General features: G+C 39.7%; 1 protein-coding gene across 1 annotated transcript in view; it reads right to left on the reverse strand.

The window, feature by feature from the left end:
- The window catches only part of LOC310713766 (chloride channel protein C-like), a 66,559-nt gene that overhangs the window by 34,319 nt on the left and 17,254 nt on the right, over positions 1 to 14,986 (reverse strand). The window contains exons 7-11 of the mRNA XM_083518263.1: positions 10,080 to 10,274; positions 7,972 to 8,069; positions 7,137 to 7,240; positions 6,212 to 6,383; positions 4,445 to 4,616 (exon numbers count right to left, since the gene is read on the reverse strand). Of these exons, the coding sequence (XP_083374389.1) occupies positions 4,445 to 4,616; positions 6,212 to 6,383; positions 7,137 to 7,240; positions 7,972 to 8,069; positions 10,080 to 10,274 (741 nt within the window). The remainder of the gene's footprint in view (positions 1 to 4,444; positions 4,617 to 6,211; positions 6,384 to 7,136; positions 7,241 to 7,971; positions 8,070 to 10,079; positions 10,275 to 14,986) is intronic.

Raw genomic sequence — 14,986 nt, forward strand, 5'->3', positions numbered from 1 at the left:
CTGAAGGGACAGATATAAGAAGTAGACAAATTGGTGCTAAGATTTAAAAAAAAATGGAAGAAAAGGAAGAGAAAGAAAAACAGGAAAAACAGCTTAACAGCCAGTAAATTTTATCTTTTAATCATGTGCAATGTAAAGTGCACTTAGGGGGCAGATCACAAGGAAAGATTTACTAGCTATGCTTGATTTTGCTATCTTATGTAATTTAGGTCTTATAGAGGTAACAGGCCATGCTAAAGACGACTTGCCTTTAGGGTTCCTGCTCCTATACAACCAGCACTGCTAATGGATTAAGGAAAAATACCATTAATAGGCAGATTTATAATTCATAAATCAGCAAATTAGTTTCACTTTGCTTACCTCATACATAATTGCACGCTTAGTGGAATGCTTCAGAGGCTTTTAGAAAAAACCAAGCTTATTTTAGTCACTGATGGAATTTTTCTGTAAGCCCTACAGTGATGTATGCCCCACATCATTATAACCAGTTGGCCCCCTGTCTATTATTATAGTTTTATTACATAACACATACTTATGCATTTCATTAAGAGCATCAACAGGGCATGGCACATCAAAGAGAGGAGGGCAGCTGCCCAGGAAATTCAAAAGACACATTTTACATAAAACTACTGATAAAAGCCCTGGTCCTCATTCTTAGTCACACCATGGTTAACTTGTTTCTCGGTTTGGCTTTCAGATTTGAAAATGTAGTCAAAATGGAACCTCATTAGAGTTGGGCCTGCTGATCCAGCAGACTTTTACTGACGATCTTTTTTACTCAAATTCATTGGAGGGGAGAATCTAGTTAAAAATGAAGTCATTAGGTGCAAAAAAAAAATGTAAAGGCAAAGAGGGCACCATTTTTATTTACATTCATAAAAAGGCAAGTGGCTTGTGGTAAATGTGAACTTTCCTTAAAACCTAACAGCTGCCTTCCTCACCAAGTTCCCTTTCTCTTCTTGAAAAAGATACGGCATAATCCAGCTCAGAACTGTCTAACACACTTTACAAAAGTGATTTACACCAAGGATGCACAACTCTAATAATTCTGAGGTTTTTATATTTTTACTAACTCCAGAGGGCTGCATCACTATGCTAGCATCTTGTTATCACTGGAGTTTTGGAGATTTTAAAATACATTGTATTGGTTTTCATTTATAACAAACAACAGTACAGCATACACTTGAAGCCTGGAAGACCGACCAGCCCAGATAATTTTGCAGTACTAAGAACAGAGAAGGTTGGTTTTTTAAATCAATTTTCTGTCAATCTTCACATACCCCCACCACCACACACACACATATCCCTTGCTGTGTTAATCTCCTCCTGTTCACTTCCAACTCCAGATTGCTCTACATACTATGGGATACTGCATAGTTCATACTTTCACTATGTTTCCAATGTAGACAAAGTGATGCAGGCATTTCTTCCAACTTCACCTTTAACAGGCCTACATTAGATGTTCCTACATCGAAGGGATACATAAAATTGATGCTTGCAATTCTCAAGTGCCAGGGTGGAGGGGTTATAAGGAAGTGTTAGAGCTTGGGACCATATAGAATTCGTGTTCATGTTTCACTCTACACAAGGTATGCTTGGAATCTGAGGGCAGACTCGATTAGCTAACACATTGGTTCTAGCAATGTTACTCAAATCACAGCATAAAGGTTGCTACAACCATCAGAAGTCTCTGAACAATGATGTTTAAGAAAAAGGTCGGTGCACTTGCCCATTTTTGCTTGCTCAACAGAACACTTCCACTCTGAAATTGCTGCCGCTAGTGTATGTCAAGCACAGCCAGAAAAGCGCTTAATGACGCTGACAGATGTTTTGGTGGGTTTTGTAACAGATGGGAACCTTTTAGAAATTTATTTTCCTTTCCTAAGAGGAAATGTCAGCAAGGTTGTGATCCAGTGTCGTGATACAAAGAAACTGAAGTCATGCTTTAACCATGAGCAACTACTGAGACAGTTCATCCTAGAGCATGAACAATAGCTGTAGCTGCATACATTGGCTGAAGGTATTTGGAGCACCAGCTGCACTTCCGGTTGTACACAGAACTGTCATTGTGATTCTGCTTCTGTCTATCCTAGTGACTGCTCTAAGACTGTTCCCATCTAGCAACAAAAACCATTGCCCTCCCAATCCTCACTACTGGCTTGTCACTCCCTTCACAAATAAGGCCAGCTGTTACTTTTGGCTGCAACTGTATTTGGCTCTTGAGACGTACAATTATATCTTTCTCCAATTCAGATTTCGTTCCATTTTATCATCCAAAGCCAGTTCTTACCATCTGCATGAGGAGATTACTACTAGATTCCGGCTGGATGTGCACCTACAGCTGTAAGGTTTGCACTTGAGCCAGCAATGTTTAAGTTATTGCTGCCTAAAGAACCAACAGCATTCTACTTTTATTCCATTTGGGCTTCCCAAAAGAGACAATGTGAATGGTTCATACCAAGATTTAATCAGATGTGGTCTTTGAGCACTTTATTAGCTATAGTACAATTTAAGAGACTGAGTAGAGGATTTCCAACCACTCCTGTTTCTGGGCCATATAAGGGTCATTGCAATAATTTTTGTCATCCAAGATCCTCTGCCTGAGGAGATATTTCAGTGGACAGTAGAGACAGCCTGGCCAATGGACTCTTGGGGCACTTCCAGATGACCTATTTATTGGGCATTCATCCCAAGTTGCTTGCAGGGAGATTAGAGAACATTGGCTATTTTATTAACATTCATTCTGATTTGTTGGTGGGCAGGTCAAAAGATGTTGAGTCAATGCAAGTGTTATCCCACACTTTCCAGTACATTTTTTCATCGCTTTTGGGAAGTAGATTTGCTGTGCAAGAACTCCTAATCAACTATAATTGTGCATACTGAATTTGCCAGTATGTGTATGAATCCCACTCCAAAATAGTGATAGTCTGGAAGTGCCCTTGATCTCATTCCTTTTATTTCCTGCCACACTGCATATTGCATGCCGTTTGCAATAGCTGAATAATCTGTTTCTAAAGTATGTCTCCATATAGTTGCATCTGCAGATACAAATGTACTTTACTGAAGCTTGTCCCTCAACATAAAATATTTTAACCTGTCTGTATTGGCATTCTGCTGGTTTTTGAAGTCACAGCTGCTTAAACAAGCATTCCCCTGATTTCCTGGCTTGAACCTCCTGTTTAATTGTTTTAATTGCTTTTTTAATTTTTATGCTGTTTTAATGAGCTTGTTTTGTTGTGCATTTTAATTGTGGGTACTTATTTTAATATTTTGATAGAATCTTTTTATTGTGTACTTTAATTATGTATGGCTATATTTTTTTACATTGATTTTATAAAGTGTAAACCACTGAGAAGCCCTTTTGGTCATCAAGCAATAGCTAATTTAATTAATTAGTATAATATAGAATACTTAAACAAAAAGTCTTAAGCCTCATATAGAGTTGCATGGGCTTAAGCACAGTTATTTAACTGGGATGAAATGGACTTTTCTCCATACTGGAATAGGAGCATGTGGAAATGTTACCATCAGACCTAGTACTTTCAGCAAAAAAGAAAGGCAGAGAGCTGAGTATCAACATGGAAAAGGGAAGCAGCCAAGAACGAAGAAGTGGGCAAAAGCCTGTGGGGTCTGGTATTTCTTTTTTAAAAGCATTTTACTAACCTGTTCATCACCACCATATAACTCTTTCCAAATGGAAGACTGTGTAGAGAGCCAAAGCAAACATTCCAAAATTATTTTGGAACCTATCAAACGGTATCGGAAAAATGTATGCACTTTACAATTCAAGGTCACCACCTTTTAACTATGTTTTTGCATTGTCACGTCCAAGTCCTTTTTTCATCTCAAAAAGGAATATTGCAGAGTAGCCAACATTACTGCAGACCCTTCAGCTTTTTTAATTTTCTTAATGGTGCCATGATTTCTGCGTACTCTGAGTTACAGCTTTTCTGTGGTAGCTGTACTGTTTCTGACCTTTTTATTATTAAAAGTCAATAGTGCTGGACACAGCTTTCAACACAGAGACTAGAAAACATTCAGACAGGGATTTGTTGGTTTTGTTTTGCTTTTCAGATATCAAATTTTACTAACACAATCAGGGCTCCACATCACCAGCCCAGGGGAGGGGGGTCCCACATGCTTAGAATATGCTTGCCTGTAAAGATGTACAGAGCAACCTCCTCATTCTTCACCTTACTCAGTTGTTGGCCATGTGAAAAGGACAAGGAAGCTCTGCCCACGAGCTCCAAGGATTCTGGCAGGGCTCCAGCTTTTCTACCACAGAGCTTTTTGAAGCAGGGCAAACTGCTGCTGATTTTGACTGTGTTCCTCCACACTGCCAGTCTACTACTCAGAGACCAGAATACCAAATATGCTTTTGAGGCATTTGGTAACATCATGGCGGCCAATGGAGAAACAGCATACAAGTTAGTTTATTGCATACCATTATAACTGTTAGGGAGATGGTTAACCTTGAAACACCGCTGAAGAAAGAAGCAGCTCCAACTGCGGCAAACAACCCTGGATCAATCCATGCACTGCGTTCATCAGTCTGAACCCCCAAAATGGAAACCAGTATCAAGCCAACTATCCTGCCATATAATGCACCTGTGTACCTGCAAAGGAGAAAAAGATAGTAAAGATACTTGTCTGGGCAGATAAATGGTTTTCATTTTCTCTTAGTTACTGTGCTAGCAGAGATCTGGCACTATAGCATGACAACCTGTCTCTGCATTATAGAAGGGGATTGAGTTGCTGAAAGGGTGGGCCATCTATGCTCTGAGAAATTGGCTTGCTTGCTTGCTTGCTTGCTTGCTTGCTTGCCAATGATGTTAGATAAAATCACAGGCAAGTAGCTCAGGAGAGGGAAGCGAAGAATGAAGCCTTCGATGAACTAAATTTTAGAAAATTTTGAAAGTTCCCCCTCCAAAAAAGAACACCCCTGCTTCAGTAGGAGGTGATAGTCTGGTGTTTTCCACATTTCCTGTTAAAAAACAATATGTGCCCTCCAACACTGATGTGGAACAAAGTGGTATCCAATGCACTCATTCCATGAGTGCAAAAATTTACGCTGGTGAGATGAAACTCTTCTCTGAGAAGGAGAGGTTGGAGGAATCTCCAGAGCAGATTTAGGGAGTGCTCAGGGGGAGAAGAGTGGTGGAAATTTCACTTTGCAATGATAATTCCTTGCACTTGCAGAACATTGGATACAAGCCTGAAAGTTCTCACAATGGTTTGGTAGGAGCTGTGTGTTGCTAATTTCTAGTGATGTCCCAAGCATTAGTCAAGAGATGCCTCTGACATACACACAGCCACATACCCCACAGCATTTGAAATTGAAATGTTTGTGATTTTTTTCCCCATAACAGGAGCAGCATCTTGAGGAAAGGTCTCTGATTACTGCATGACATATAAGTAGAAGCTGCATATTGATTTTTTTAAAAATCACCTGAAAAGAAAAGCTAAGTTTTGGCAACAGAGTGTCAGATATATCTCAAACGAACTCAAAATAATATCTCCAGGCATCTTTTTTATTGCACAGGCACGGTGATTTGTGGTCACGCTGCTATCATTCCCACTTTCAATACTATTTACACCTGCCAAAGTTTTGGGGTGGTTGCACTGCTTCATTTCCAATCAGTGCACATCCTGTAACTTGCCATTGTTTACATACTACATATGTTCTGAGGGGTGGAGGTGTCCTGCTTTTGTTGTACCATAGTCCCACTAGGCAACCATAATGTGATAACATTGGGGAAGCATTGCAGAAATAATAAAGCAGACTAAATCCACCACTAATGTGCTATTACTGTGCCAAAAATACATTTCACAACACACCTGCAAGAAAGTACCAGCCTAGAGGAGCCCAGCCAACCTGAGATGCAAAGACAGAAAGGCTCTGATAAATCATTAGATCTGCCTGCTCTTTTCAGCCACTTGTTAAGCATCTTTCTGAAGGCAGCTGACCCACTTTTATGATATGATAAATGCAAATCTATTTTGTCCAGAATAAGAGGTGGATGGTATACATGACTATTTTTACACATCACCATATGTAGTAAATAACTAACCTCTTTGGTTTACATGTAGGCAGTTGCAATGTTGAAAATGTGTGGTGTAAGTGGAATGTACTGAGTGACTTTCACCATATTGGGGATTTCTGTAGAGATGCCTGCGTCCTAGAGTAGCATAAAATGAATGCAATACTTACAGCATAGGTATAACCAAACCACTTGCAATGGCAGAGCCTGCTGTCAAGCAGGAAAGCAAGAAGTATAATACAAGTGCCGTAAAAAGAGAAGCATATCCAAATTCCTCATGAGTTCCACGTCTGAATAAGTACGTGATTCCTCTCATCCCATTCTCAGCCAAGAGAGCAGCAGCTTTAAATGAGATTGAAAAGGTGGGAAGTGAGAGAAAGAACAAACAGAAGGGCTCTAATGTCCAGATAGTTTATCAATCAGGCTTCTGTGTGAAGTTACATCTGCACAGGTCTCAAAATTAATTTTTTCACAAAACCAATGGCTTAACCGTTCAATCTCAATTGGCAACTGTAAACCACAATTAAGGACATGTAAGTTGTTCAGATCCATCCCTTGCTACCTTCCCTTCCCCTCTCTACTTCCATGCCACCTTCTGTTTTTTCCATTGTCTATTACAGATTAGAAGGATGATGTGGAGGAGGCCTGTCTAGCTTTGCTTTTGCTTGTTAAACTCTACAGAGCACCAAGGACACTGATGCTGGTGGATCATTGTGACTGTGGTTGCTGTTTGTTATGCCACATCTTCCAACTCAAGATTCATTGGGCAGATAGGCAAGGCAAGTCCTTTTAGTATTGCTGTCTATCCACCTAAGCTATCATGTCCTGTGACCAAAGTCCTAAATAGGGCTGAGCTACCAAAGTCTCTAGAAGAATGTAAAAGAGCATAAAATGGTTAAGAAGCATCTGATCTCCTTGAATGCCTCAGAAACTGTTTCTAGTTTGTTATTCACAGACAACCCCAAGTAACAGTGAAATCAAAGACTTTGGTCAAATTGTGTTCTGAAGAGAAAAAGCATAGATGGAGAAATGCAGTTACATGAAAGCTGGTCATTCCTATTCCTAGTTCTACTCCCCACCCACCCTCCTGCATACCTTCATTAAAGGATTGGTTGGAATAGTTCGCTCCATCTGGTCCAGTCTGGAATGTTCCCAGGGGACAGTTATATTCTGAAATGTGCCACGTAGGCTGGCTTATACTTGAAAAATCGAAAATAAAAGAAACAACATTGTATTCATGAGTAGAATACATACTGCAATAGGGGGTTCAGACATACTACATGTATTGAATAACATGTGAGGCAGAGCAAGCAGACTGGGCCAGTCATCACCATCCTTGATAGACATATCTTCCTCCCAGCTCCAAATGCAACAGAGGAGCATGTAAGTGCATAGAACATTATATGCACCCAATCTGTATTCTCCCTTTCATAATCCTCACCCAATCTGTATTCTCCCTTTCATAAAGGGAAAGTACACATGTAGAGCCCCATAACACACCAACTAAATATAAGAAAGGTGTCTTTAAGCCCTTGAAAGATCTAATATCAAAGTTCACCATCCAGCAAAGACCAGTTAGGGGTGGGACTAGCCCATGTGGACCCACAACTCCCCCTCACATGTTCTTTCAGCACATGTGTGAGTATCTGAAGTCCTCAATATCTCTCCAAAATATTTATTATCCATTGAATAACTCTAGGATTGGTGCTTGTTTGGTTCTTTTTAAAGTATTCAATGATTTGGTAAACTGTTTCACTTCTATATCTTTAAATTTGGAACTAAACTTAGTTTAAGAAGAGGAGTTAGCTTTGTGCTTATATGATTGACATCGTGCATATGTTCTGTACTTAAGCAGTTAGCCTCCATCTCTTTATTCAGAAGACAGCTCTCCTTTTTAAGCCCTTGTGTTGCAATGTAAGCCACTACTTACTTCTCTGGCTTAGTAGATGGTTCAAATTCTGGCAGGTTCTTGACTGGAGTACAGTGAAAGAAATATGGCAAGTAGACCGTTGCAGTAATGGTCAAAACCTGTACGTGTTTTTAAAAATACGTAAGAGAGAAATGTTGAATATAAAATAAACACATTTACCCTTATACACACCCACTCAAGTTCATGTTCATATAAGAAAGGTGTATTTAAGCTCTTGAAAGATCTAATATCAAAGTTCACAATCCAGCAATCCATGACTAGAATTCTGGCTTCTTTTGTACTGGTTTTAGGATTGGAAATGTATGTGATTGTCTTCCATTAGTTACTGGAACAGTTCTTCAAGATATCTAGCGTTCCTACTTGTTTACCGCTGAATCAGAAAAAAATGTCAGTTTGTCTGCAGATTGATGTTGGTTCTGATTCAGTGGTAAACAGAAGGTTTTCCCAGGGTAAGCAATGGAACAGATGAAAAGCTGCTTGAACCTGTACTAAAAAAAGCACAAGACAAGCAGATAACCTCTCAGACCTTTGCTTTCTAGGTACAAGACAAGCGGAAGTGTGGGCGAGCCTTAACGCTGTGCAGAATCCTCGATAGAGCTAGCCATGATTGTTGTGGTCCTGCCTTCTATTCATTAAGGCAGCAAGGGCTGAACTCACCACATCCTGGAGGTGGAGACAAGTCAGTGAAGGACAGGGGAGCATGCTATTACTGCTTTTCATCCGTTGCTAAAGCATGCAGGGACTGAAGCCACATTACTCCAAAGCAAGAGGCAGTTCACTGGACCCACTGCCCACTTTCCCACCTTCCTACAGTAGGCAATAGGTACCTGTAATAAGTGTTCTATGTTTTAAGTATATTGCACAGGAGAATTAACAGGTGCGTGATGTCTGTCCACCTTCTCTTGCTGCTTGGCTAGGGAAGGAACTATGAGGAAGTTAAGGAGGGTAGGTGAGTATGGTGGGTTCGATCTGTGTGCAAGAGCTCTCCCCAAATGGTTCTTTTGTGCCTTGACCCATATTTTTCAAGTGCATCCAAACAATAGACAGTGTTGCTCATTATGCAAGGACTTGTCTATTCTATAAACACTCATTTTGCCAGTAATATTTACCATGTGTGACCTACTGAGTTTTCACATGGTGGTGAGAGCAGTCAGTCAGTCAGAGGAGAAATGTGTGAGTGTATTGAAGAACAATAAGGGGAAATTCCTTAATTACAAAAGAAATGATTAAAGTCAGGCCAAGAAGCATAGATGCTGACCTGGAATCCCATGAACCTATGCTTCAAAGATCCCTGCACTCAGAATCCTTATTCATGCATCAACTGCATTTGCCAATCTCCATTCTTAAGCAAAATTCTAATGCAAGCTTCGTTGTTTTGTTTTAAACTTTTTGAAGTAATCTTTCCATGTTATTGTTTTTTGTTTGTTGTTATGGTGTGTATTGTTGCATTTTTATATTGTAAACTGGCCTGTGATCTTTAAACGAAGGACAGTATAGAAATTAAATAAATGCTAATAATAATAATAATAATAATAATAATAATAATAATAATTAATAATGTTCCAATAGTTAATTAAGCTAGTTGTTATAAAAAATACAGTGAAGAAATAATCTTTTATTTATTGCATGGAAGGACCTCTCATTTCATAGCCTAGAGATCAGCAGCTTCTTAGCAGGAAGGTACTCAGAGTTACCTTGTTTCTTATCTATTTCCATATATGTGGGTCCCTAACCCCAAAGTCTCTGTTTAAATTTGTATGCATGTGATAAGATCAAAATATGTCTGAACAGCTGATCATAAATTTATGAATTATGGATATATTCCCAAACAATATATTATGTAGCAATATCAACAATAACTGTTGTAAATTGCAATCCTAACCTGATTGTTAATGACTAGACTTCTGCATAATTCAGAAAGACTGGAAAATATTGGTAGGAGATAGATTCAGGGCCTCTGAGTATCTGCTGTTATTCTGCCAGTTCTATGTGGCAACTTAGCGCCTTCCATTGTTCTAGTAACCTTTATGTTTTCACACTTAGGTCTTAATTCTAGCTAGCACAGTTGTAACTTTGGGACACTTGGCAAAACACCATTAAGTACTTACAAGAACCAGCACAGATTCTAAGAGCTTAGCTGTTTTTCTGAGGGATGTTTTTGGAATTGTGTTGAAGAACCACATGCGTAATCTATTAATTCTTATATTCAGAAAAACAAAAAGAGCTCCTAAAAGTCCTCCAAGTATTCCAAGGAAAATGGCTGGAACAAAGGCCAACACACTCATGTCCAGTAAGTTCTTAACCTGCATTGAAGAGAAAAGAAACAATATGTTCTGTTAATTTTGCCTTGCCATTTTAGTTGACATACAGCAGCCACTCTGTTAAAAGAGGTGTGATACAACAACTCAAAAAAAGAAGCAGAAATTAGATGTAGAAAATGCAAGTTGTACTCGTAATAGCTTATGGATCATAGCCAAGGCCTCATGCCAGATTCTTTATTTTATCTGATGCTGTCTTCTACCTTTAGTTTTGCATAAAACCAGAATAAGCTTGGAATAGGCTACTGGATAGGCTGGCCTGCTTTGTTGGATCTGCTAGTTATTATTTAAGAACCAACAGCATGTTTTCCCTTGAAATTATAAGTTTTGCCAGTGCCTCCCAAAGAACTTGTCATGCTGTATATATCCTTGAGGTTTCTCTATCAAGGAAATCTTTTCAGACATTGAGTTGCTTTAATCAATTTTATTCCTGTTGTAGTTCTTTAATTTCATAGAATTGTAGAGTTGGACAGGATTCCCAAAGATCATCCCCTGCAATGCAGGAATTTCAACTAAAACATTCATGACAGATAGCCATCTAACCTCTGCTTAAAAACCTCCAAGCAAGGAGAGTCCACAACCTCTTGAGAGAAAATATTCTGCTGTCAAACAATTCTTACTGTCAGAATTTTCTCCATATGTTTAGTAGGAATCTCCTTTATTATAACTGGAAGCCAATTGGTTCGAGTCCTGCCCTACAATGCTTGTTCCCTCTTCCATGTGACAGCCTTTGAGATAATTGAAGATGGCTATCATATATCCTCTCAGCTTCCTCTTTTCTAAGCTAAACATACCCAGCTCTTTTAACTGTTCCTCATAAAGCTTGGTTTCCAGTCCCTTGATCAACTTGGTTGCCCACCTCTGCACACATTCCAGCTTGTCAACATCCCTCTTAAATTGTGGTGCCCAAAATTGGACAGTATTCCAGGTATGGTCTGGCCAAGGCAGAATAGAGCGGTACTATTACTTCCCTTGATCTGGACACTATACTTCTGTTGATGCAGCCTAGAAAAGCATTAGCATTTTTTGCTACTGTATCACAATCTAGAACTCTTCTTTAATTCCATGGCAAGCTCATTGCTTCCTGATTCCTTTTACTTCCTATATGTCCCTAAGAAGCAGGGGATCCCCAGGGGCATATTTTTAAATCTCAGAACTGTTGTGGGCACCACAAAATACCCATTTCATAGAATGACAATACTCAGAAGCCACCTCCCTTAAAACAGGCAAAACCCAAAACCCAAATAAGTACAGTAACAGCTAAAACTACCAAGTCTCCAAAATGGGGGACATTTAAAAAATGGAGGAAATGGAGACTTGGTGGGTGCCTAAGGCAACATGGTGTCCCTATGTACCATGTTGGGGACTCTAGCCCTACAGAGACTGCTGGGTACTTTAGTACAGTAGACTACATTGTTGACCTTCTGAACGTCCTAACAGCAGATGTACGTCTTCTACAGGTCTGTAAAACCAGCAGAGCCTTACTAAACATTTGCACTGCTCTCCATCAAGCACATGCATACCAAGAGAAATGATTTTTAAAAGGATGCAAGTAATCCCATACAACCCTATTTCCCTAAAACAGAAGCACTTGCTCAATAGCTTATAACTTGTATTTCCCTGCTCAGGATTGGGTTTTGGGGCCGGCATATGCCAGAAACAATTTCATCTGGCTTCCAGTGGCTCCAGGAACAGATGTACTGATGGAGTGCTCAGCCAGCATATTTGGAGAGTTGTGCCAGTGAATAAGCAACAGCAGTGGCATATTGGGTGTTGCACCAGATATAGGGAGCTTCCACCATATCCTATAGCAGGGGTGTGGAACCTCTTTCAGCCTGTGGGCTGCATTCCTTCTGGGCAAACTTATGTGGTTCATATGTCAACGCTGTGTGGGGCCAGAGGTAGAAAGTTCAGCAGCACTGCCCTATAGCTACTTGGCTGGCATACCTCCAGCAAAGAGTCGCCCCTTGATTCTGCTACATATAGCTTTCTCCAAAAGAAAAAAAGAACCTGCATGATATAACTGAAGCTGAACCATAAGCTATTACAAGTGAAATATGCATTATATATAATTTATTTTTGTCTTCTAACATGTTTCTTCTAACACAATGTGCATTGCATTTGCAGCATGAGTTCATAAGATTTATATTGGTTCATAGTTCCTACTCGAGTACATTTCACATTTTTCCTGCTCTTTAAAATTAACATCCAACCAAGATGAACTACTCTTTGTTCTGAGTAGTAGCAAGTTGTGCTGCTTGGTCCTATGCACACTTATTCCCAGGTTAAGTGTGCATAGTACTGCAGAGTTTATAAATAATAAATTCAGACTTCCATAAAATCCTACCCTTGGAAAATCAAGGGTCTTAAGACTTCTTTGCAATGCTATGTTCAGCATAAACTGAAGAAAATCAATGTTGTTGTTTTTTCTTGAAAGACATAACCCACAAGCTCTCTGCTCAGAGTTTGGCTATAAAACATGAAAGCAGCCAGATTTCCCTGGAGCCCTACACTAAATGAAATGAAAGCATTTGATTATCTAGCCTAGCTGGCAAGCAAAAAACAACAACAGTGAAGCTGTGGTAGAAACCACATTGGCAACAGTTCCTCCAGGAGAGTGGGAGTCAAAATCAATTGCTCTTTTGTGAAATATCCTAAATAAACTTATAAAAGACTATAAACTGTAACTCAAGGCGGAAGTCATTATAATCCACTGTATTATTCTGTATGACAATTGTGGCAAAGTGGCTTTTCTTCATGTTGAGTAAAAACTTACTCAAAGGAAGATGTTCCATAAACCAAACCAGGTGCCACTACCAACAAGTACCTGTTTCTGATCATAGATGCACAAGTGGTATATGCACAATTTAAGCCACAATCCTGTATCTATTCTGTTGTTTCCTATAAAATGCTGCATTTTGACATGTTTTCACCCAAACCAGTTTTAATCCAAACTGGGGGGGGGAGGCCTAGTTGAGTTTTAAACTGGTAATGTGTACACAGCCCCAAAATGAGCTAACTAGGGCTTTAAATACCCTTGAAAAGGTGTTTTCTTGCAAGACCCTTTCCAGAGAGAGCAAGTTCTCTCCCCCACCGTATACCACCTGTCTCTTCACCTAAACAAGGCAAGTACAAAAAGAACGTTGCTTTCTCTGCAGAGTTGCACAGGGGAAATACCCTTGGAAAGAAAAAGCTGCACAGCTTGAAATGTGTCAAACAACTTTCTAAAAATAAAGCGAGTCTTGACTTCTACAGCACCTTTGGACATCTTCCGTTCATTTTTGCCTTTTATTCTTGACCCTTCTGAAATCACCCAAAATCCCAAGGTCTGAATTTGAGTGGAATTAAACAAAAACCTGCCACATCATTTCTTCTACTGTAACAGTGGCTAATAGCTCTGGCAACCAGAGTCCTGGTGTAGGTTGACATAATAGCTTATTTTGGAAATGTCTCGCAAGCATCTACTTAAGTCTAAGCTAAGCTGTTGTTCTGATCGGACGCAGTAGAACTGCTTGTGTTTATGTCTGGCAAATCCATGAGTGATCTCTTTTGCTATCAATATTAAGTTAATAGATATTATAAAGTACCAAAGGTATGCTGGCCTACATTCTTTTATCAAACTATCCACGAAGGAACAGCAGTTCTTTGTAAATGCTATCTGATAAAAATGAATTGTTCACAAATGTGGCATTATTAGGCTAACTTTCCTATGGCAGGTGTTGTAATACAATCCAAAGTTTCAACTCTCTTTTCATTATATCTGCCAAGGTCTGTGTCCCTTTGTTACAGTAAGGTGGCTTAGCACAAATCCAGAAGACAGGGGTTTGTGCCAGTTTTATCCTGTCTAGCCAGAGGAGAATTATCTTCTCAGGTTAACAGCACTTAAAAGTTACTTCAATGGGCAAAACAATGTGTCAAGTATCATTATCCTACATATATGTGAAAACTGAAGATGCCAAGGACCACAGTCAATTGGTCAATTGCTTACCCCCTGCCTGTCCTTGGCCCTAGAATGTAACATTCAAATTACTCGTTTTGAACATACTTGTGTTATTTGTTATGCCTGCAGAAACTTGGTTTGCTCCAGTATGGAAACCATGCCATTGATGTGCCAAAATATGTATGCAAGTTACTAAAACTAACTTGTTTTATTTATTTATTTAATTTCTATACAGCCCTTCATATGAGGGTCACAGGTCAGTTCATGGGTGTAGCCAGGATTTTTGTTGGGGGGGCAAGACTTTGTTGGGGGGGGCAGGACTTTTGTTAAGGGACAGAACTGTTGTGATTGGTCAGTTAGTTAAGTATTCCTGTTGTTTCACTTGATCTGGGGTGGGGGCAGCTGCCCCTCCCTGCCCCTCCTTGACTACGCCCATAGGGCAGTTTACAACCAAAACAGTTTCTGCTCCAAAACTGAGCCTAAACCTCAATTGAAATGGAGCTAGAAAATCAGTTTTCTCCAAGAGTGCCTGGATCTGGTCTGCGACCACCTGCTCAAGAACCTTCCCCAAGGAGGGAAGATTGGCAACTGGTCGGTAATTACTTTGATTTTCCAATGAGGGTTTCTTAAGGAATGGTTTTACTACTGCCTCCTTCAAGCAGGCAGGGACCATTCACTCTTACAAGGAGGCATAAATCACCTTCCTGGCCCAGTTAGTTTTTATCAGCCAAGAGGGGCAAGGGTCCAGAACACAAGT

The sequence above is a fragment of the Podarcis liolepis genome (genome assembly GCF_965112155.1).
Source record: "Podarcis liolepis genome assembly, chromosome: 8".
NCBI lineage: Eukaryota > Metazoa > Chordata > Lepidosauria > Squamata > Lacertidae > Podarcis > Podarcis liolepis.